Source organism: Peromyscus eremicus, chromosome 13 (genome assembly GCF_949786415.1).
Source record: "Peromyscus eremicus chromosome 13, PerEre_H2_v1, whole genome shotgun sequence".
Taxonomy (NCBI): Eukaryota; Metazoa; Chordata; class Mammalia; order Rodentia; family Cricetidae; genus Peromyscus; species Peromyscus eremicus.
The window spans coordinates 18925026-18948582 of record NC_081429.1 but is presented as its reverse complement, the minus strand read 5'-3'; the positions used below and the strand labels follow the sequence as shown (position 1 = coordinate 18948582).

Genomic DNA, 23557 nt, shown 5'->3' with positions numbered 1-23557 from the left:
CGAGGACACTTCCTGTGACTGCATGACCAGCATCTGGGCAGCAATGGAGAAATCCTATTTTAAGGACAGAAGAGATGCAGCACTCTAGGAATCAAGAAGAGACAGGAAAACCAAGCAGCTGGAAGAAGCAGGAAGGAAGCTTAAGTTAAAGTATTCCCCAGCTCCAACCAGACAGTCGCCCAGCAGAGGGAGTGAGGCCCCAACGCCCTCTGCACAAGACAGTGCAAAATGTGGACAAACGCAATGGTAACAACGGGCTCCTGTCCCCGGAGAGGGCAAACCCACTTTTCCCACGAGTCCTAAAGGTGGTGGAGGATTCAAAGTCTCAGAAGGACTCCTGTGTGACAGGCTGGCTTTGGAGAAGAAACCCATCTCTCAGAGTGTGGCAAAGAGGTACCATCTGGAGAAGGCTCCTATCCTTAGGAACCAAACTACTCATGGCATCACAAAACTTAAGACAATCACAAATCAGGGTTCCTAGGGCCACTCTGCTATGTGGCAGGGACAAGGTGGGGGATGCCATGAGTCACAGCTGTAAAATGAGGAGAGATTCTGTCATAAACCTAACAAAAAGTTTAAACAACAGAGTGAGAACCACAGAAGGAACAGTTGTCAGGGGGTCCTGCCTTCAAAAGAATAGACAGCAACGGCACATGTTCAGCTTGGCCATATTTCCAAACTCTCCCCATCCCCTGCATCAGCCCCCAGCACTCCCTCCCACACTCCTTCAGGGATTCAGAAATACTCTTCAGTTTGGACATTTACCATGCCCTCCGGGACACAAACTGGTGGGTCTCTGGAGTGAGTGTGCCTGCCTATCCCATGCACATCTGAAGATAATGGAGGCTGTGGTACAAATACGAGAAGCCTATGGAGTGAGCGAACACAGACAACCCTGCTAGAAGAGCATGCCCTCAGACTGCCCAGCAGAACTCACTACAGCAGGCCGGCCTGCCCCCCCACACACACACACACCATGCCCACTCGTTTCCAGTTAGTAGATAATCCAGAAGCTTCTCCAATCCAAGGACCTTGACAACAAGGACTTCTCCAACACTTTCATTTCATTCAGTATTTTCTTGCTTTTATCTAATTGTATTTATTTTTAATTGGTTTTCCCTCTCTGATATACTTTCTCACAAATCATTCTTTCATTTCTTTCCTTGCTTTACCATTTTTTAACATTTCAGAACCTCTATCATTTTTGCCCTTCTTCTCTATTCTCATTGGTCTGTAGTGGTTGTTCTTAACTGGCTCACACAGCATTTCCAATCTGATTTGAGCCTGTGTAGTCACTGTGCCTGGTTTTCCTCTCTGGACACCTCTGGGGACTGAGGCCAGCACCTCAAAGACTTTGGGAGGGGGCTTTGTTGCTGAGCTACACACCATCCCAGCTGAGAAAAACTGTACTTTACTCTCTACCCATGACCAAATCCCAGCCAAACCTTTCCAGATAAAGGACACAACAGCCCCCAGCTGACAATCCAGCCCCAAGAAGCCACAAACAGAGGGAGCCTAGAGTCCTTCTCCCAGACATTCACCGCTTAGCAACAGCAGGGTGACAAACGATTGGAGAAATAGCACCTACGGGGAACTGAGTACGGATGGTTCCCATTCCCTAGAACACACTGCTGACTAGTGGTGAACTAGCTACAGAGTGCCCTCTCCATACACCACTCTGCAACATCATAGACGTAAATGAAATACCATAATGAAACTCATCAATATTATAATACAGGCTAATAAAAACATTACAAAATGTAAGAGAGACATTCTTTACATTTATACATCCCTACAGATGTATAAATCTAAGCATAGAATCACAAGAAACGTGAAAAACAAGTTAACACGAGTTCCCCAAAACTCCCTAATTTCCTAGTAAATGACGCCAAAAATACCCAAATGAATGATATGCTAGACAAAGAATTCAGAAGACCAATTTTAAAAATGATCGATGAATGTAAAGAGGATACAAATAAACAGCTGACTAAATTAAGGAACACAGATAGACTATGAAAGAGCAATTAAATAATGAGATTCTCAAAAACTAAACAGTAATGCTGGAAAGTAAAGGCTCAATGAATCAAATAAAAAAAAATCTCAGTTTAAATCTTCATCCATAGACTGCTCAAGTAGTGGAAGACTACTTAGGTTTGAAAATATATCACTATATTCAGATAATAAAAAAGAAAACAAGTAAAATAACCCAGCAAGATGGTCAGAAGGTAAAGGCACCTTGAGGACCTGATTTTATCTCTAGAATCTATACCACGTATCTTAGGGTTTCTATTATTGCAAAACAAAAAACAAAAAAACACCATGATCAAAAACCAAGTTGAGGAGGAAAGGGTTTATTAGGCTTACACTACAGCATTGCTGTTCATCACTGAAGGAAGTCAGGACAGGAAATCAAACAGGAGAGGATCCTGGAGGCAGGAGCTGATACAGAGGCCTTGGAGGGGTGCTGCTTACTGGCTTGCTTCCCATGGCTTGCTCAGCCTGTTTTCTTACAGAATTCAGGACCAGCAACCCAAAGATGGCCCCACCCACCAAGGGCCCACCCACAGTGGGCCCTTCACCACTGATCACTAAATGAGAAAATGCCTTACAGCTGGATCTCGTGGAGGCATTTACGCAACTGAGGCTCCTTCCTCTGATGACTCTAGCTTGTGTCAAGTTGACACACAAAACCAGCCAATGATCACCAGTCAACTTGACACACATACATCACTTTTAAGCCACATCCCTTCCTTTCTTACTCATCCCCAAGATTTCACATTAAAATCATAAGTAATTTTAAAAGTCCCACAGTCTTTAAAAATTCAGTCTTTAAATTTTCAGTCTTTTTAAAATATCCAATCTCTTTTAAAAGTCCACCTCTTCCATCTATGGGCTCCTTTAAAATCAAAAGTAAATACCTTCTTCAAGAGGGAAGAACCAGGGCACTGTCACAGTCTGAACCAAGTAAAACCGAACATCAACAGTATAAATAACTCAATGTCCAATTATCTGGGATCCACTCACGATCTTCTGGGCTCCTCCAAAGGGCTTGGGTCACTTCTCCAGCTCTGCCCTCTGCAGCACACACAGCTTGTCTTTCAGGCTCCGGCTGGCTCCACTCAACTGCTGCTGCTGTTCTTGGTGGTCATCCCATGGTGCTGGCATCTCCAAAATGCTGGAATCTGCTGCAATTGGGCTGCACTTTCACCAATAGCCTCTCCTAGGCTCTCTTCATGGTGCCAAACCTCAACTTCTCTGCATGATCCCTTCAGTCCTGGGCCTTCAACTGCCGCTGAGGCTGCACCTTCACCAATGGCCTCTCAAAGTGCCAAGGCTCAGCTGCTCTTCATGACCCCTTCATGCCTCCAAAACTAGTACCAGCTGAGTGACTCTTACATATTACCAAGTCCTGCTGCCAGCATGAGGTATAATCTTGGCCACCTCTGGAACACAGCTTCTCTGTGCTCTTAGGAAACACATCCCAGAAGATTTCACCTCAGTGATGCTGGTCTCTTCTTAATCACCACTAATTTCTTAGCTCCAGCTGACCAACATCAACTATCCCAGCAAAGCAAAATTTTGCTTTAGTAGTTCTGGTATCTTATTAATCACAGCTGATTCTTCAGCTCCAGCTAACCAGAAACACAGGATCTTAATTTAAAATAACAAATAGCCCTGGTAGATACTTTAAATTTCCCTCTAAAACGTCACAAGCCAGGCCTCCACCCTCTGCAATACTCTCAACATTCTTATCTTCCAAGTTCACACAGAACATCCCACTGAGCTCTAAATACTCTAGCCCAAAGTTCCAAAGTCCTTCCACAATCCTCCCCAAAACATGGTCAGGTCTGTCACAGCAATATCCCACTCCTGGTACCAATTTGTCTTTGTTAAGAGTATCTACTGCTGCAAAACAAACAAACAAACAAAAAACCCACCATGACCAAAAAGCAAGTTGGGGAGGAAAGGGTTTACACTTCATCACTGCTATTCATCAATGAAGGAAGCCAGAACAGGAACTCAAACAAGGCTGAAACCTGGAGGCAGGAGTTGATGCTGAGGACATGGAGGGGTGCTGCTTGCTGGCTTGCTTCCCATAGCTTGTTCAGCCTGCTTTCTTATTGAACCCAGGACCAGCAGCCCAGGGATGGCCCCACCCACCATGGCTGGCCCCTCCACACTGATCACTAAATGAGAAAATTCCTTACAGCTGGATCTCAAGGAGGCACTTCATCAGCTGAGGCTCCTTTCTCTGATGACTCTTAACTTATGTCAATTTGACACACAAAATCAGCCAGCCCACCACACAAATGTAGAAAGATTAACCCCCGACATCATAAAGCAGTGCTCTGACCTTATACATGCTGTGGCACACAAGAACCCATACCCACAGATCACACACAAAAAATAATAAAAATAATAATTAAAACATAAAAAAAAAACCTGGACATACAAGATACATGGGGTATCATTAAGAGACCTTTGAGCAGTCATTAAAAACAGAGTATAACTACCAAAGTAAGTAACAGTAATAATATGATGGGTTCTTGGAGTGATTTAAAAGGAGGGTGAGGGGTTGATCAAGGCACGAGAAATGAAGTCTTTCAAACCCTGACAGAAAATAACGGCCAACCAAGATTACTATATCCAGAATTCCACAGGACAAAGGAGAAATGAAGATTTCCCAAGATAAACATAAGCCAAAAGAATCCAACACCAGTAAAACAGCATCATACAGTATCCTACATAATTCAGGAAACCATAAAAACTGTAAGATACATAATGTAAAAACTAATGAACAGGGACTGTTCCAAACAACTGGGAAGAAGTCCAAAGATGACAGGAACTAATATACTACCTTTCAATAATAATCCTAAATATAAATAGACCCAATTCTTTATTACAAGACAGGGTGTGGCTGACTGGATTATAAAACAAGAACTGCAGTTAGTTGCCTGAAAGAAACTCACTCTATCAACAAAAACATGCAGAGTGAAAGTGAGAATTTAGAAAATGATATGGCAAGCACACAAAAGCCTCATCAAACAGAAGAGTTACACTCACATGCAACAAAAATCAACTTTAAGCCCAAGCTGATCAGAAGAGACAAAGAATATTACTACATATTTATAAAGGGAACAATGCACAGGAAAATATATATGCACTGAAAATCTGAGCACTCAATTTTATAAAGCAAACACCCCAGGGCATAAAGGAAAAACAAGGCTTCAACACTATAGTGGATCCTTTAATACCACATTCTCACCAATAGACAGATCCTCTAGACCAAAACAAACAAAAACAATTACATTATATTACATATCAAATGAACTGATCAGACATGTACAGAATATTCCATCCAACGGCTGCAGAATATACATCCTTCCCATTAGCACATGGACCTTTTCCACATGGAACTTTTCCAAAACAGTTCATATTTTAGGCCACAAAACAAAGCAATAAAATTACAATTCACCTCCACAGGATATTTCATACTATGGCTACTATATAAAGTCGGCAATACCACATTAAATTAGAGATCATTCAGGGGGAAAAAAACTGTATTTCAGAAGGGAGTTAAGAGGGGAAGTAGAGGGTGAGTATAATCAAAATATTTTATATATTTATGGAATTGTCAAAGAATACACATTATCTTTTAAAAATTTTGTAATATAGAAAAAAGACACCTGTATTTCAAATGAAAACCTCAAGTTACTTATTCTTCTTCCCTTGGTTTTTTTTTTTTTTTTCTTTTTTTAAATCCTGGAGTGAATGGACACCAGACAGCCTAGGAATTGAACCTGGGTCCTCTGGAACACAAATCTGTGCTCTTAACCGCTGAGCCATCTCTCTCCTCTAGTTACTTGTTAAACAACTACCTAAGTTAAGTAAGTAAGTTCTATGCGGTGCTTTGTTGTTTATAAAGCTCTGCCTTGCAGGGATTACGGAGCTGCAGAACATGGTGAGTCACCTCCAACCACCCCCTCTGTGTCACAGGGTCAAGAGCCAGCTCCTTGCCACTGTCCTGGCCACGCGACATCAGAACAGGAAAGAACAATCCAGTAATGAGAGTCTGAAAAAGAACCCAACAGTAATGCTGACGAGTAAAGGCTCAATGAATAAAAAAAAATTACAAAATCTCAGTTTAAATCTTCATCTAGAGACTGATCAAGTAGTGAAAGACAGCCCAGGCTTGAAAATAAATCACTACATTCAGATAATAAAAAAGAAAACCATGAAGTAAACAGAATGGGCCTGCAGGACAAAGGTCATCGAGGCAGAAGCATACGCAGGAAAGCGAGGAAGGAAGTGGGAGCGGAGAGCCCTACCACTTCAGTGTCCTCTTTCCTGCTGTTGACCTTTCCATCCACAACCTTCTCATCATCTCCTCTACTTCCTTCTCCTCTCCTCCCAGTCACTCACTTAAGCAGTTCTTTACTGATGACAGTTCTTGCCTCAGCAACTCTCTTAAACACTAGGGAAATACAAGAAATAAATGACTTCCGGAAACTGAAGTTTTCCTAGACAGATTTCAAAGCAAGAGAGACAATGACTGAGAAGAATGAAATTATTTGAAGAAATCCCTTTCCTTCTCTTACCACTAGTCTTTAGGAAAACAAACAAACAAAAAAAAAAAAACAGTCCAGAGTAAGTGAATTAAGTGAAGGAGAAATACATTTTACTAATTACAGTTTACGTATCAATGAGATAGCAAATGGAAGAGCTACTTGCTAATTTCAAAGAGCTCTTCGCCATAATGCCATGATACAGGCTTCATGTGCAAACACAACAACTTACTCTTTTTATTTTAAATGATGCAATATTATAAAACAAAACCAGTTAAATACTATAAATGACTATCTGAAAAAAATATACTCAGCATTTGAGTGTTTTTAATATGCACTTAAATTCATATGATCCTTACAATGAATTATTACCTTCATTTATATATGGGAAATTAACGCATGGAAAGGGTGAGGATTTTGGCAACAGTCATATAGCTGATAAGATACAAAGGCTGGTATTAGTGCCCAAGCAGCACGAATCCTGAATTGCTCCTCTTAACTACTACCCTCTGTCTTAAGAAATTCTACTTAATAGAAATTATTATGTATAAATACACAAGTACATAAAGACAACAATACAAACATGTTTATTGAGGTCCTACCCATAAACACAATAACCAAAGTGGACTATATTGTGGTGCTAATGTTTTTCTGATTTTATAAGCTTCAAGTATTCAAGCTCTAAGAGGATAATAATAAACACCTAAGTGATTTCCAAGAAAATACAAATACACTGGATCCAAACAACTGAAAACAACATAAATGTCCATCAATAAAAAGCTGAGGCAGATAAGTTATGTAACTCAGGACTATTAGAACACTGTACAAAATCAAGAATGGTTCATAGCTCCGTGTGCAAGCTACCTTTCCTGCATAAGGAGCTTCTGCCCTTCCCTGACAGTCCTCCAACCACACCACCTGCAAACCCACAAGCCTAGGTTCAGACCTGGGGCCACGAACCCTCTTCATGTGTGAACCCCCTTTGCCTGGCTGAGCTCACGGGTGCCACCTTTGTCTGGTCCAACTATACAGCTGACCCCCCCCAGCTTTACTTGGCCTAGCTCAGGCAGAGCATTTGCACTGACCTATCTAAGGGAGGCCAAACTATAACATCTGCTCCAACCAAAGAAAGCCGTGCACACAAACAGGTCAAATCGCCAAAACAAAAACAACATGAATGGCCAGAACAGCATGTCTCCCACCAAACCCACTCGTCCTACTGATGTATTCTCTAATGAGAACTACCTATACGAACCCTGGGACACAGAACTGAAAAGAACAGCCATAAACTTTATCAAAAAATTGAAGAAACTTAAAAACGACATGAACAAACACTTCATTGAACTCTAAGAGGATAATAATAAACACCTAAATGATTTCCAAAAAAAATACAAATACACGCCTGAATGAAATAAGGAAGATAAATCAGGATTTGAAAACTGAATTCAATGAAGAGACTGAATTATTGAAGAAAACACAAGCCAAAATGAAGCTAGAATTGAAAAACTCATTATCCCAATTAGAAGCTCCAGGGAAAGCCTTTACAAGTAGAATGAATGGAGCAGAAGTTAAAAATACCAGGATCTAAAAGAAATAAGCAAAGAAAAGGAAGAGATTTTAAAGCACAGGAGAGGAGCATAAAGGAAATGTGAGACGCCATCAAAAGAGCAGATCTTTGAATTCCAGTCACAGAAGAGGGAGAAGAATCCCACGACAATGGCTTTAACAAGATCAGAGAAAATTTCCCCAAACAAAGGAAAGACATACACAGACACAAGAAGCACACAGAAACCCAACTAGACAAGACCAAAAAAGGAAACACTCCATAGCATATCAAAACACTAAATACACAAAAGAAGAACAAGTACTGAAAGTTGCAGGAGAAAATAACACAGGTCAAATATGAAGGAAAACCCATCAGAATACCATGTGATTTCTCAGTGGACACTCTTGAGAGGCAGGAGAGCCTGGAACAGTGCACTCCAGTCCTACAAGACCACAGCCGTTCACATCAACTACTGTACCCAGCAAAACTATCTACCACGGTTCAGGAGAAAGAAAACCTTCTCATGACCCCAGCAGCCTAAAAACAACTCATTTAAAAACAAACAAAGAACCGATTACTAAGAGCAATATTCTTAACTGAAGGGAGATAAGTACAGCCAGGAGACTCTAGAAAGAAAACAAAGCCACCCATTTAATGATAACCAAACCACAAACAAGAACATAAAAATGAGGGGGAAAAAAAAAAACATTAAAATGACAGCAAACTGTACACACACTCTAAATATTAATGGCCTCACAAATGACACAGGTGAAGGGCTGGAGAGATGCCTTAGAGGTCAAGAGCACTTGCTATTTCTTGCAGAGGACCCAGGTTCAGTTCCCAGCACCCACACAGCAGCTCACAACCACCTGTAGTTCCAGCTCCAGGAGCTTCAACTCCTCTTCCTCCCTCCAGTAGCTCCTGCATGCATGACTGGTGCACAGACATGCCCTCAGGGGCGTGCCCACGTGTGTGTCCACACACAGAGACATAAAGTATCAAAAAATAATAAATACAAAAAAGATACAAGCCAACTGAATGGATTAAGAAATAAAATTACCATCTGTGCAACTGAACTGGGACCAGTCCTTTCCTGCACTACACATGGCCATTTTGAGTGTGTGTCCTTTAATGTGTTAATTACTATGTGTACATCATAAAGACAAATAAATTCTACTGCGCCACCCCCCCCCCCCCAATAATCTTTTGTCTATAAGAAACTCAGCTTTAAAGCCATGGGCACCTTCAAGTGGAAGGATGGGAAAAAGCACTGGAGATCAAAAGACAAGCAGGCGTTGCCATGCTACTATCCGACAAAACAGACTTTCAACTCTAACTTCGACGAAGCCAGCCTGAACTGTGTGCATTCAAAAGCCAGGTGGTGGTGACACACAACTTTATTCCCAGCACTCAGGAGGCAGAGGCAGGCAGATCTCAGTGAGTTCGAGGCCAGCCTGGCCTACAGAGCGAGTTCCAGGACACAGGCAGGGCTACATGAGAAACCTGTCTCAAGAAAACCAAAAAAAAAAAAAAAAAGAAAGGAAAGAAGGAAGGAAGGAAGGAAGGAAGGAAGGAAGGAAGGAAGGAAGGAAGGAAGGAACTTCATTCTAATCAAGAGATCAATTAATCAGGAAAATACAACAGTACTAAACATATGCACAAACTTTGGCACGCCCAATTTCATTTTTAAAAAAAAAAATCACACTAATGGAATTAAATACACAGACTAACACAAACCCAGTAATAACAATGTCAAAAAGTGGGTCCTTTCTCCGATACAGTCATTTCTGGGAGAGACCTGCTTCAGCACAGGCTTCCTGGTGTTCTGGCTCTTAGACTCTTCCCACCTCTCCTTTCCCAGTGTCCCCTGTACTGTGGTGCTCACAGTAACTGGTGTATCTGCAGGGGCTGGGCTCAGCACGATCTGCCGAATTCTATGTGTCCAGGTGTGGTGTTCTGGAACGGCCCCCACGTGCTATGAAGAGAGGCTTCTTGGATGAAAGGTGGTAGCTATTCTTATCTGGGGTTAAAAGGAGAAGATTTGGGGTACATAAGGCATTACGCTGGTCTGGCAAAGTGGCTGGTGAGTAGCTTCTTTGCTCAGGTCCAGGACCTCCCCACCTCTAGGAAGTCAGCTGGGTCTCTACCACCAGGCCTGACTTTTCTCTTACTGAGTGGAACCTAACCCCAGGTGGGCAGCTTTGACTGCCGCCCACCTGTGACTGCCTCCTTCTGCACCTCTGTGCTTTTCTTGTCACGCAGGGAATTGTCCTGGAACATGGGCGCTGCAGCTCCACGGGACTAGCGGCTTCCTGCTCATGGCCGCGTGCATAGTGTTTTCTGGAACTGTGGAAGTTAGCCAGCCAGAAAGCAGCTTCCAGGTGAGACGCAGCGGTATCTACCCGAGCCCGTGTCCTTAGTGTCCAGCGTCTCAGCAGTAGAGGTGCGCCCTGAACACGAGAGGCAGCCAAGGACCACGGTGATGATCCCTATCATTTTACGAGTCACCTGGACTACACTGACCAACCATGAGAAGGGAGGTGTTTTGTTTTGTTTTGTTTTTTTTCCTGACAGGCGGGGGGAGGGGGGTTTGTCAGCACCGGGTCACATAGAAACATAAGCTCCAGACATCACTGTCCCTCTGAGGAGGAGTAGGTAAGGTTTAACTTCCTGAGGACAGGTAGTGGAGTCTGTCAGTCTGTGGCTCTTGTGTAGATCACAGTCAACCCAAGTGTTAACTTCTTTTAAGATTAAGGGGTGTAGGGGTGTGTGTGTGTGTGTGTGTGTGTGTGTGTGTGTGTGTGTGTGTGTGTGTGTATGTGTGTACATTTTATATATCGTGTATAACTTTAGGTAAATATAAAATACAATCGATTCTTTGAGGCTTTTATCAAACAAGCTTGGTGTTATTTGCCCCTCACCCTTCCTTCTCTGTACTGACTTCTCTCACTTCCTCCCAGTTGGAGTCCTCTCCTTGTTACTCTGTTTCTAACTTCCTATCACTTATCTATGGAGATATTTTATTTGTGCTGGAATGTGATTTTATTTGTATGTTAATAAATAAAGTTGCCTGGGGATCAGAACTAAAAGCAAGCCATTTAGCAGAAGTCTGAGGTGGTAGCATATGCCCTTAATCCAATCACATGGCAGGCAGAGTCTCTGCGTAGTCAAGCACACAGCCAAGCGGTGACCCTAAACTTTAATCCCAGTACCAATCACAGAGACCTGGAGGTCTGTATAGACAGGCAGTGACGAGGAAGTCATGTGGTTGGGTTTAGAGCCAATGAGAAGGTAGAACAGGAAGGCAATAAAAAAGACAGGTCACTCAGGAGAAGAGAAGGTCTCTCTCTCAGGGGAAGAGACGGCAGCGACTGGTAAGCTAAAGGTAGTCTTGGGCTTCGCTAGTGCTCTGGTATCTTAGGCTTTAACTCTGTATTTGGCTCTGTGTTTCTTATTTACTAAGACCGTTTAGAACTTCATCTACCCTTATATCCTGCTGTCCCTCCGACTTCCCCCAGCCTAGGCTTTCTACTTCACTGGTTTCTATGGTTACTCCATGTTAGATACTCACATCTGAGGGTTTGGAGCTAGGAATTGCAGATGAATTCCTATCTGATTTTCGTGTATATCCTCTTGTAAGATTTTATAAATTTTAACATCTGTATGCACTAAAATTGCATTTTTCTAGCTATGCGGGGGTTATGAAAGGAGAAATATAGTATGGTCTCAAAAATAAAATACAAAAAAATTGTGTCATAATATAAAAAAGACTCCATAAAATCCTATGGTGCTACAATTACATTTTAAAGAGATATAAGAAAATGTTACTTAAGCCAATTCAACCCTTTTTCCTGTTTGAAAAAAAAAATCACAATTAAAATAATAGTATTGGAAATTAAATGTAAGAAATAAAAAAAAAATGCGTGCAAGTTCTAAAATCTTGTTATCCACAACAGGCATTTTGGAAGTGTTTATCTTTTCAAACAGGTAAATCTTTAAACACTGTCCGGTTGGACTAGGGTATAGCGAGGTGGTGGAGAGCTTGCTTAACATGAGCCTGCTTTAACAGGTACTGTGTAGACATGTATTTTCTAACTACAACCTGCTCGGTTCACCTAATGTTATTCGTAGGCGTGTTTTCAGGGCTGCCCACTGGGCCCTGGCCCACCAATAGGTGTGCTCTTCCCTGGGAAGCCCCACCCCTCCTGCTCCCAGCTTCCCCTCAGTTGCCTGTAGTTCTTTTGTAGGGTTGAAGCCTCGGGGCTTTTCTCTGTCCACTTTGTCGTGTCCATTGGTGTCTCCTCAAGATGAACAAAAGATGGTTCCTGACTAACCAAGCAGCCAGCAGCATCTGCTGAATGCACTCAAATAAACCTCAACTTGCTCAAGCCAACGAATCTAACTATTTCTTTTACACAGTGTGTTTTCCTCAAACTATCCTAATGTCTGCCTTTAATTCTTTTACGTTTTTCCAAAGCTTTCAAGTCACTAACTTCAAAAGTATTCCTCGAATACAGCCTGACAAAATTTTAGCCCTGTCCAGTTAGAGACCTAACTTAATATTCTGCCATTAAGTCACTAACAAAATAGTCCACCGTACCAGAAGGTCAGTTATCTGAAATCCATTTTCTCTTCTTATTTTGACACACTAGGCATCAACTGACAACACAAATAAATGAAATGCTGCCATACAGCAACATGTGCGGCACTCAGAATGGCACAGAGCCATTGACTGTGTGCACTGTGACTTGTACTGTGCCAACAGCAGAAGGCCACACAAGCTTGCTGTCACAACACAACTACCTGATTCTGCTGCTGCGAAATCACCCACAGATGAAGAGTGAGTGGACGTGGCTGTGCACCAATATAACTTTACTTGTGTACTCCGATGGTCAAGTTTCACATGGTCTTCATGTGCCACAAAATACAATGCTTTTGATATTTGCAACATTTTAAAATATTAATGTCACTCTTAGTTCATGGGCTTTACAAAAACAAAATGAATTTGATTTTCAAGTTCTATAATACATTGCTAACTTGGGTTCTTCAAGATCCAAAAGAATTACTTTTCTACATAGTGAATTACTATTACTCAGTGACAGGAATATGTTTATAGTCCATTATAAAAGTCAAACAAGTTCTGATTCTAATTTCTCATTAAAATTTACTGGAAAACACAAAGACTTGGGATTACATTTTGTGGTGATATTTTATTTGTGCTGAAATGTGGTGATATTTTACTTGTGTTTTAATAAATAAAGCTTGCCTGGAGATCAGAGGAAAAACCAAGCCATTATAAGTAAACACACAAGTCATGCAATGTTAGCACACACCTTTAATCCTATCACTTGGCAGGCAGGGATCTGTCAGGATCTCTGTGAGTTCAAGGCCACACTGGAAACAGAGCCAGGCATGGTGATACACACCTTAAATTCCAACACTAGTTAACCTATGTGGTGGTATTTTATTTTTATGTTAATAAATAAAGTTTGCCTGGAGATCAGAGGACATAACCAGCCATAAACAAAAGTCAGGCAGAGCACATGCCCTTAATCCAATCACATGGCAGGCCGAGTCTCTGTGTGTTCTAGTACACAGCCAAGCATGGTGACACATGCCTTTAATCCAGTACCAACCATAGAGACCTGGAGGTCTGTACAGACAGGCAGTGATGAGGAAGTGAGGTGGCTGAGCTAAGAGCCAATGAGAAGACAGAACAGCAAGGCACAGGTTAGACAGGAAGAAGCTAGTTCTCTTGGGAAGCTGTGATTATGTGGTGAGCTAAGGTTAGGTGGTGGCTATTCCTATTACTCTGATCTCTAAGGCTTTCACCCCTGTATTTGGCTCTGTGTTTCTTACTTAATAAGACTGTTTAGAAATTCATCTACATTCCTATATCTGACTCTTTTTTTTTTTACTTAATAATACCATTTAGAAATTCATCTACAAGGTTTTACTTTAGATCACAAGATTCAGCATTTTACAAAATCTTGTAGAATTTTAATATGTCATATTGATAGGTGGTATGCATACTAAAGAAACTTCACTAAAGATTAGAAAATACCACCACAAGAAATGTCTTAACCATACTGCTGACATTAATCACAATTATTCTTGGATGGGTATGTGGATGCTCACATTTGTCTTAGTTAGGGTTACTATTGCTGTGATGAAACAGCATGACCAAAAAGCAAGTTGGGGAGGAAAGGGTTTATTCGGCTTACCCTTCCACATTGCTGTTCATCATTGAAGGAATTCAGGACAGGAACTCAAACAAGGCAGGAATCTGGAGACAGGAACTGATGCAGAGGCCATGGAGGGGTGCTGCTCACTGGCTTGCTTTCACATGGCTTGCTCAGCCTGCTTTCTTATAGAATCCAGGACCCAGCCCAGGGATGACACCACCCACAGTGGGCTAGATCCTCCCTCATAGATCACTAAATGAAAAAAAATGCCTTACACCTGGATCTCATGGAGGCATTTACTCAACTGAGGCTCCTTCCTCTCTGATGACTCTAGCTTGTGTTAAGTTGACACACAAATCCAGACAATACAACATTGTTTGGAAATAACCTCTGATCTTTAATTTCCCACAAACAACTGCTTCTTACTTCCCTGGTCAGAGATAATACTATTTGAAATGGTAAGCAGGACTGCCTTCAAGTTCCTGCCTTGACTTCCCTCAATGATGGATCAGAACCTGAACCTGTAAGCTAAAAAAGCCCTCCCTCCCTCCCTCCAAGTGGTTTTCAGTCAGGGTTTGTCACAGCTACAGAAAGTAAACTAGAATAATGGCAGAATTCTTGCCTACCACACAGGAGCCCTCGAATTGACTCTTAGCACTGCAAAATACACATACATAAATAAACAAACATACATACTCATGTGTGTCTATCTTCAACTCATATCCTGAGTAGATCCTATTCAATGAAATGTAGATAAAGTTTTACCTAATAAAGATATAAGCAATTGAATCTACTACATTATCACAGATTTATTATCTTTAATTTATCAGGTGTGGGGGAGTCAATGTTTCATCATCAAATTAGTAAATAGTGATGTATTGAGATAACTAATTCTATTCTCACTATACTCTGAAAACCAATAAAACAAATCATTTGGCCATAAAATCTCTGCTCACAAGCTCTTAACAGGTAGCTATTTTTAACATTACCACATCATATTCCAGTATCTATATTTTCATTCTATTTGATGTCCATTAAAATAAATGAGAGTATTAATCATATACCTTTAAATATACCATAAAACACTTTGATGAATAAAGTTACTGGGGAGCAAGGTAGTGATAATAAAAAGTCAGGAGCAATGGAAGCTATTCTTTAACATGAAGCACATGAATTAAGAAACGGGATGTGCCATGGCACCTGAAGTCCTACCAATCACCCTGTGCTGTAAGCACACTCTATCATTCACAGGGGGGTTTCTCAATCTCAACACTACTGAAATTACTGCCAGAAATTCTTTTTCCTAAGAGGCTGCCCTGCACATGACAGAAAGCTCAGGGCATCCCTGCCTAATGTTCTCAGCTGTCAAATGTCTCCCAGAGTACAAACTCAGCCCAGATAAGAACTACTAGCTTACAGATGGCTTATACTGAAAACATCCATGGCCAAATCAAGTCAGAAGCCCAGGTAGAGGGCATGAAAAACCTGTAGAACCGCTCCAAGCTGCTCTTAGGAAAACCTCTCCAATGTACGTGATAACATGCCTTCAATTCCCCCATCATTCTGACACAGGGGACACCATGCCTTCAACTCCCTCATCACTCTGATGCAGGGGACACCAAGCCTTCAACTCCCTCATCACTCTGATGCAGGGGACACCATGCCTTCAACTCCCTCATCATTCTGATGCAGGGGACACCATGCCTTCAATGCTCTCATCACTCTGATGCAGGGGACACCATGCCTTCAATGCTCTTATCACTCTGATGCAGGGGACACCATGCCTTCAATGCTCTCATCACTCTGATGCAGGGGACACCCACACACTCATTTCCTTCAACAGTAGTCAGCCCTCATGATTATCAAGGCTCTATTATGAACTTGTGTTTGGTGGAAGAGCACGTGTTAGTTTCCTGAGTTCTATACAGCCAGCTTTAACTATTTCTGCTCCCTTCCTAAGGACTAATCCTATAATCCTCCCCAATAGATTATCTGTACAACTGTAGTCTTCTGAATAATAGATTAATTATAGTCACGAGAACTTTTGTCTGAGTCATTAGAGGGAAATTTTAACAAAATTAATATACTATGCCCAATACGGACAAGAAATGAATATTTACTACCTTTAAATCCAACACAAGGATAAACATATATAATGTTTAGCGATAAATTTTTCTTTCTAATCCCTGAACAAAATTATGAGATAGCTTAAATATTTAACAATATAGGGTCTTAATCATGTTTTCACAATTCACAAAGTATTTTTAATTGCCTTAAATATTTGAAAAGTATTAAAAAACAATTAGAATTTCTCAAAACTCCCACAAAGTGTACACAAAAACAACAAGGCAAAGGAGCTGATTTAATCATTTATTATTGAATATACCTTTGCTTCGAAGAGAAAAGAATTCAATCAGGAGTAAAATCTTAAGCTAATGTTGTGATTTCAGTGACTACCTCTCACATTTAGTGTCCATATTGCCAAAAGGGCTCTGACACTAGGTAATGAGACTAAAATACAGAGTACATATAAAATTTTAAAAGAATAAAGCATCATTCTAGTATACTGGCAGCAACCAGTGGAATACTAATGCAGTATCATACAAAAATTCAGATTTTTAAAATTACTAAAATTGGTGATAAAAATGAGGAAAATTAATATGTTGCCCAAAATATGTCATCTGCAGGTTGTGCTGGCTCAGTGAGTAAAAGCAGAAACACTTGCTGTGTGGTACACATAAAGACCTGAGTTCCATCCCAAGCACCGCCACAGGAAAGCCTGCATGATGGTACAACTATATTCCCAGCACTGAGAGGCAGAGACAGGTGAGTTCCAAATGCTGATGTCCAGCAAGCTGGGCTAATAAGTAAGCTTCCAGTTCAGTGAGAGACTCAAGGCAGTAAGGCAGAGAGCAATAAAGGAGTACATTCTGGCCTCTGCAGATGAATGCACACCACACATCACACATATACAACACACAGAACACACAAACATACACACACAAGAAATACATCATTCTAACCAAACTTGCTTTTTATTACTTGCAAAACATTGAGGATTTAAAGCTGATGAAATACAATAAGGCAATATAGCACTCATTTTACACTGTTATGATTTTCTAAGTACTCACATTACTTGCAAACTGTCTGCTGTTAAATTATTCCACATGATCTCATTTGCCTGAAGGTTTTCATTTTCTTCTAATAAGGAAGTATCAAATTCGATTTCTTGTTCTTTAGCAGCTGTTGTTCTAGGAAAGTATGCCAAATAATTCTAATCAATATTAATATACTATCATAATCTATACCAAAGGCAAAATATTTAATATTATTCTAAATTATGCTAACAAAGTAAACACAATCGTATAATTTAGAGAAAACCCTAGGCATTAAAGATCTAGTCATGTAACGTGAGTCTTGGTTTCTTCATTTAAAGAATATATGTACACATTAAGCCAGTTTATCCCCATCACCATTTTTTAAAGTATAAAACAAGATGCATGCAAGGGAAAGTAATTGGTGCCTCAGAAAAATTAATACACATAGAAGCTCATAGTGTCATTTATTATGTAAATGTCAAGGAAATACAATTTCATAGGTTAAATATGGATTTAAATAATGAAATGTCAATTGAAAGTCTTAAATATAATTTTATAGATTAATTACCAACTTTAAGACAGACTTTTAAAAAATAAAAGATAAATTCATATAAAATAAACTGTTCTAATAAGATTATTTCTTAAGTTTGTTAAATATAAGAAACAGTATCTTCATAAACAGCTTAAAAGGAATGAAAATGCCATACCTGTGAACATCTATGAAATTATTATATTCTGTGCTAGGGTCTATCTGTTCGACGGACATCTGAATCTCTTTATGGACATTCACTATCTCCTCTGTAACAAGGCTTGTTATCTGGCTATATTCATCAAATATACCTTTTCTGAAAGCAAAAAATAAAATTGTACATGTTAATGTTTTGGCAAAAGAAACACAGACCCAGAAAGGATTCAGAACAATAAACATAAGAAATGCAGTATCTGTGTTTTAAGCATGGTGGATTTGTGCACCACCTTACTGCCTATACATGGAACATGAAGGGGTTATGTAAGTGTGCAATAATTTAAACACACTATTACCAATTCAAGTACGTATCTGACATATCCAAGAGGCAGGGACAGTCAGTACTAATAACTTTCTATTCTTCAATATTCTATTAGAAACACTGGATTTGGGGGCACAGGGCTCTGAACAACCTCTGTTCCATTGTTTCTTTCTAGTGTAAGACACTCCTCAAATGTCCCACTCCCCTCTTAATCCTGGGGATGGATGGATATATATATGAGAGAGAGAGAGAGAGAGAGAGAGAGAGAGAGAGAGAGAGAGAGAGAGAGAGAGAGATATCTTAGTTCAACTTTGGAAGCATCTGTTTCTTCTCCTGACCTCCAATCTGCAGCAAAAATTTCATCAAGGTTATTAGCTTGTTCTAATTAAAGAGAAAGGAAAAGAATTCTGTCACACAGACCAGATCCTCTACTTTTACAGGCTGTGCTTTATAAATAATGATTATTACTGGTTTAAGGCAAGTATGGGCAAATAAGCCTATTCTGCATATATTCAGATAAACATAAAACAGGGTTTGTCTGTTTTCTAAAATAATTACTTATGAATCAAAATTACTACTTACAAACTTCCCTTGTACAACTTCAATTACTGTTAAGGTGTTTTGTTTGTTTGTTTGTTTGGTTGGTTGGTTGGTTGGTTGGTTGTTTTTTGAGACACAGGGTTTCACTATATAGCCCTGGCTAGACAGGAACTCACTATGTAGACCAGGCTGTCTTCAAACTCAAAGAGATCTGTGCCTGCCAATTTCTCTGAGTGCTGGGACTAAAAGTCTGTATGACCACACCCAACTACTTGATTTGTTTTAATAGAAAAATAGTGTTAGGGACAAAACTTAAATTCAATCAGGAAAAAAAAAAATCCCACATGCATTTTCAGTGAAAGAAAACTGAATCTAAAAATTTGCAAAATGATCAAGCAGAAAATAAAGGAAGAGAAGTTCATCAAAATGGTTCATCATTTTTCTGCTCCTATATACAGGACAATGTGTATGTGCATATAACTTACTAACTATAGCACACTATTAACTCCTTAAAAGGTAAGAAACTTGGCCCACATATACATTCACTGAACACACTATTTTTCATTTAAACACAAAGCTAACTGGAACAGCAAAGTAAATAACAAATACAATGTATAGAGGTCTATCCTTTGGGCATGCTAGGTCATGAGCACAAGTGAAAGAACATCACAAGTAAAACACAAGAAAAAAGTTCAACAAGTCTAAGAGGCCCAGTGGTCTGGGTAATACTGCAGTTTCTAGAGCAGATGTGTAACTGGGAGAAACGCTGAATCGGATTTGGAAGGGATTTCATGATAAACAGGAAGTGTATCTTACAGTGCTTTTATCATTTCTTCTTGCATCTTTTGCACAGAGTCCAGCAGCAGAGGAAGTGTGGTATCATAATACTGACTCTGATGGAGCTGTGCCCCCTTCAGTGCCAATACATACTGATTATGCAGCATATGAAGCTTCATTGTAGCTTTGTCATAGCGCTCCTTGGCCTTTTCTGTTTCTTTCCCTGAAGAAAACATGAAGATAGCAAAGAGATAAGTTTGATCTTCACTGTATGCATCTAGACTGCTGTTATTTCCCACATTTAATGAGAAACCAACTCTGCTGACTGTGTACTGTGTGCAGAGTGCTATGCCAAGTACTGGTCGTCAGTACTCAGCACGGAGTTCCTGTGCAGCACATGCTTGGTCAAAGTCAGAACACACAAATACAGACATACCATCCTTCTCTTCAAAGGAGCTTACAGCATGTCGGGACAGCTGCTCACATGAGAACATGTAAGCAGGAAAGCACGCAAATGTTAAAGTTTAAGGCATGTCTAAGATATCAGTAGACAAGAGTAATCTAAGGAGGCTTTGTAGAAAAAACAAACTTAAAGATGTGCATGTATAGAAAAGTGTAGCAAAGATAACAAACAATACAGCCTCCCTCATGTGACTATTACCAACAGGACACTTCTGTGCTGGATTTCAGAGGCTCCATGTTTCAAAGAGTCCTTGATGAAGAGCATGGCAAACTGGAATACTAAGGAAGACTTGGAAAGAAGAAGCAATGTTGCAGAGGTAGGCTGAGAGAGAAAGTAACGTTCAAGAAAATGAAGAACGAGCTCTTCGGAGGTAGGACAATTCAGACTTGCCAATCAATCAGACAGATAATGTCATGAATCAAAAACCTTTCGAGGTTCTTTATTATAGAAATCATTTAAAAATATTTATATATTGCCAACATAAGTACATGAATATATCAATTGATACAATTTTAAGCAAGTCATAGATTTTTGGTACAAATTGAGTAAATATGACTTTTACCAATGTAGACTAAAGAGTATTTTTAAATATTTATTAATTTCTTCCCTTCTTTGAAGGAAGTTCCGCAAGTGAAATCCTACCCCCAGAGAGAGACCTTACATTATCTTTTAAGTTTTATTTGTGTGTATGTGTGTGTATGACTGCCATGTTTGGGGAGTGCTCATGGAGGTCAGAGAAGGACATCAGAACCCCTTAAGGTGGTGGTGAGCCGCCTGCTATGGGTGCTGGGAACGGAGCCCTGGCCTCCAGAAGAGCAGTAAGTGCCCTTGTACTAACCACTGAGCCATCTCTGAAGCCCTGAATTGAGAATTTGGGCTAAGAGAAGCTTTCCTGTGCTGCCGATCTGCTTAGGCTCTCAGTAACTACCTGCTATTATCATCTGTTTGAGAATCGCTCTAGTCTCAGTGACAAAAGCAAAGAAAGGGTGACATTTTTTGCAGAGACTTAGACAACATCCCCTACAACTATTCCCAGGAATAGAAAAACGAAGTGAGAAATGCAACTCCCTTGCGTTTCTCACACCACCTCTAACTATGAGGCAGAGGGACATAAAACGAAAGAATGTCAGGGCCAAAGGACTGGCAGAAGCACTGTGAAATGCTGCCTTCTAGACACAACATGGCCGTCCGCACAGGAATCCACAGCAGCTATGGTTTCCTATACAAGATCAAGACAAGTTAAACATCCAGTGTGGATGGGGTGGCAGTCCTAAGGCCCCACCCATAGTTGAAGACCCTTTGGCAGCTGACAGCTCCTGTGGAAAGGAGTCGCTTTTTCTTGGGCATGTGACCACTAATACCTTGTCCATGCCCCAGTGGTTAACCCCACATCCATGTGTATAAGGGCATCAGAGTATAAGGACATCACACTGTACTCAGCGGTTTGTGTTCTCAAAGAAAAAGAAAATAGGAAAGACATGAAAATGGGGTAGAAATGTGTTGGTAGACCTAGGGCGAGCTGAATGTGCTGCAGAGTAGATATGATTCATGATACTTTACATACATGTATTCATTATTCAAAGAGTATATTAAATATCTAAACATCTACTAAAAATATAAAAATAAAAAGGAAATCACCCTTCTTGTAAACTAATATGTATCTATGACCCACATATCTGGAATTCCCCGAATATCAGACCCACCATGGACCTCTTCTAAGAAGATGAACAGAATTATTTTACAAAAGAAGTCCTACTCCACTAATAGCTAGTTCTGACACAGAAGAATTTTAATAACTGTATAAATTATTTTATAAAATGTTACCCCTGGTGCTATATCTCTCTGAGTCGGGGGGGGGGGGGGAAGGGGGTTGGAGGACCAGAAAAAAGCAATTCAGTTCTGACAGAAATTAAACTACAAAGAATAGGACTTTGATATTATTTGACTATAATAGGGTATGACATTTTCTGTCATGAATTGGTACAATAATCATACAGGTTAGTAATGGTATAACTTAATATGAAAGAACTCTTATTACTATCTGGTAGCCTTTGTTCTTTTGTTTTTGGTTTTTTAATTACATCCTATTCGAAATTCAGATTTGAAGAATATTTATCAAAATCCAATGAACATTTTACCTCAGTTATACTAAATCCTTAAAGAAGTTTTAACTCAATAGTATGTCCTTGGAATAATTTTATTACTTAGTAATGAAGTCATTTCAATATTAATTATAAATGATTTTTAACATCCCAATGAATATATTCTTCCACGGAACAATGTATAATTTTTCTAAGAATAACATATATACAGCATTTCTGCCCATGAATATCATTATCATCATCTTTCTTGCAGAACTACAGTTCATTGAAAGTCCTAGGGTCAATCAACCGACACGTCTTGTGACTACTTGTTCCTCCCACCCACAGGAGTAAACTCCTGTAGGAAGCTGACGTCCAAACCCAGACCTACACTGCCCGGTCTTGAGTAGAAGCTAAGTGGCATTCCACCTGAGTGAGACAGAACGTATAACTGGCCTACTGCTACCCTTCCTGTGACCACTTCAACATTTGTGTTCGTTTTCTCTTTTGTTTCAATTCACTGTTTTTAAACGCTAGTTTGTTATTTGAAATTAAACAACTTAATTCTGACAACACAATTCACAAGACCATGTACAATTATCTAGAAATAGTTCAAGTCAAAAAGATCCCATCCACAGTCTACATGTTCATAAGAAAACAGTTTTTGATTAAGAGTAGCTGAGTATTGTGGTATAATCTGATGCTTTTTTTTTTGTACTTTAAAAATCCTGATGACTGAACTCAACTAATTCCACATTTAATGTCCCCCTTTTTGAACTATTTGTGTGTGTGTGTGTGTGTTTTTTCACTTTAACTGTAGAATTCCTTACTCATTCTTATTTTTTTTTTTCTAACTTCAAAAGTCATCTCTCCACACATACATTTTCATTGGGACATTTAAACCGCCCATCTGTTTCCTATTTTCACAGGTTTTAAACTGCACACTACCCATCTGCCTTTGTATCGGGTGTAGAATGACACAGTAAGTTCACCACACTCAACTCACTACGGTGTTCATAACACAAAAGAGCAGCAACCTTAATCTCACAGCCGCTGCTTCTTTCTGAAATAGGTGGACTGTGTGATCAGCAACCTAAATAGGAACATTCTAGCCAAAGTCTAATTACCAACTGCTTACTGACAGTCACGAAGAAAACTCAAAACAATGCCTTTGAAAACATCCAGTAAATAATCCACTACATTAAAATAGGAATTCTTCAATAACACCTTGAGGTCTAGAACTAGATGTGAAGTTATAGTTCAGAAGGGGGAGAAAGTGCACTACCACTCCCCA

The 23557-nt window shown here is 40.0% G+C and overlaps 1 protein-coding gene and 1 long non-coding RNA gene across 7 annotated transcripts in view; one reads left to right on the top strand and one right to left on the bottom strand.

Annotated features, from left to right (window-relative positions):
- The window catches only part of Fer (FER tyrosine kinase), a 324556-nt gene that overhangs the window by 234676 nt on the left and 66323 nt on the right, over positions 1 to 23557 (bottom strand). For all 5 annotated transcript variants that reach the window (XM_059277953.1, XM_059277955.1, XM_059277959.1 and 2 more), the window contains exons 5-7: positions 19759 to 19942; positions 18103 to 18240; positions 17429 to 17548 (exon numbers count right to left, since the gene is read on the bottom strand). In XM_059277953.1, the coding sequence (XP_059133936.1) occupies positions 17429 to 17548; positions 18103 to 18240; positions 19759 to 19942 (442 nt within the window). The remainder of the gene's footprint in view (positions 1 to 17428; positions 17549 to 18102; positions 18241 to 19758; positions 19943 to 23557) is intronic.
- On the top strand, positions 11830 to 22841 carry LOC131923080 (uncharacterized). Of its 2 annotated transcripts, none has more exons than XR_009382502.1 (4): positions 11830 to 12952; positions 16985 to 17123; positions 20387 to 20552; positions 22538 to 22841. It is a non-coding gene; the product is annotated as an uncharacterized LOC131923080 (long non-coding RNA). The 2 variants fall into 2 exon arrangements; XR_009382501.1 differs by having other exon boundaries at positions 11836 to 12952; positions 20410 to 20552.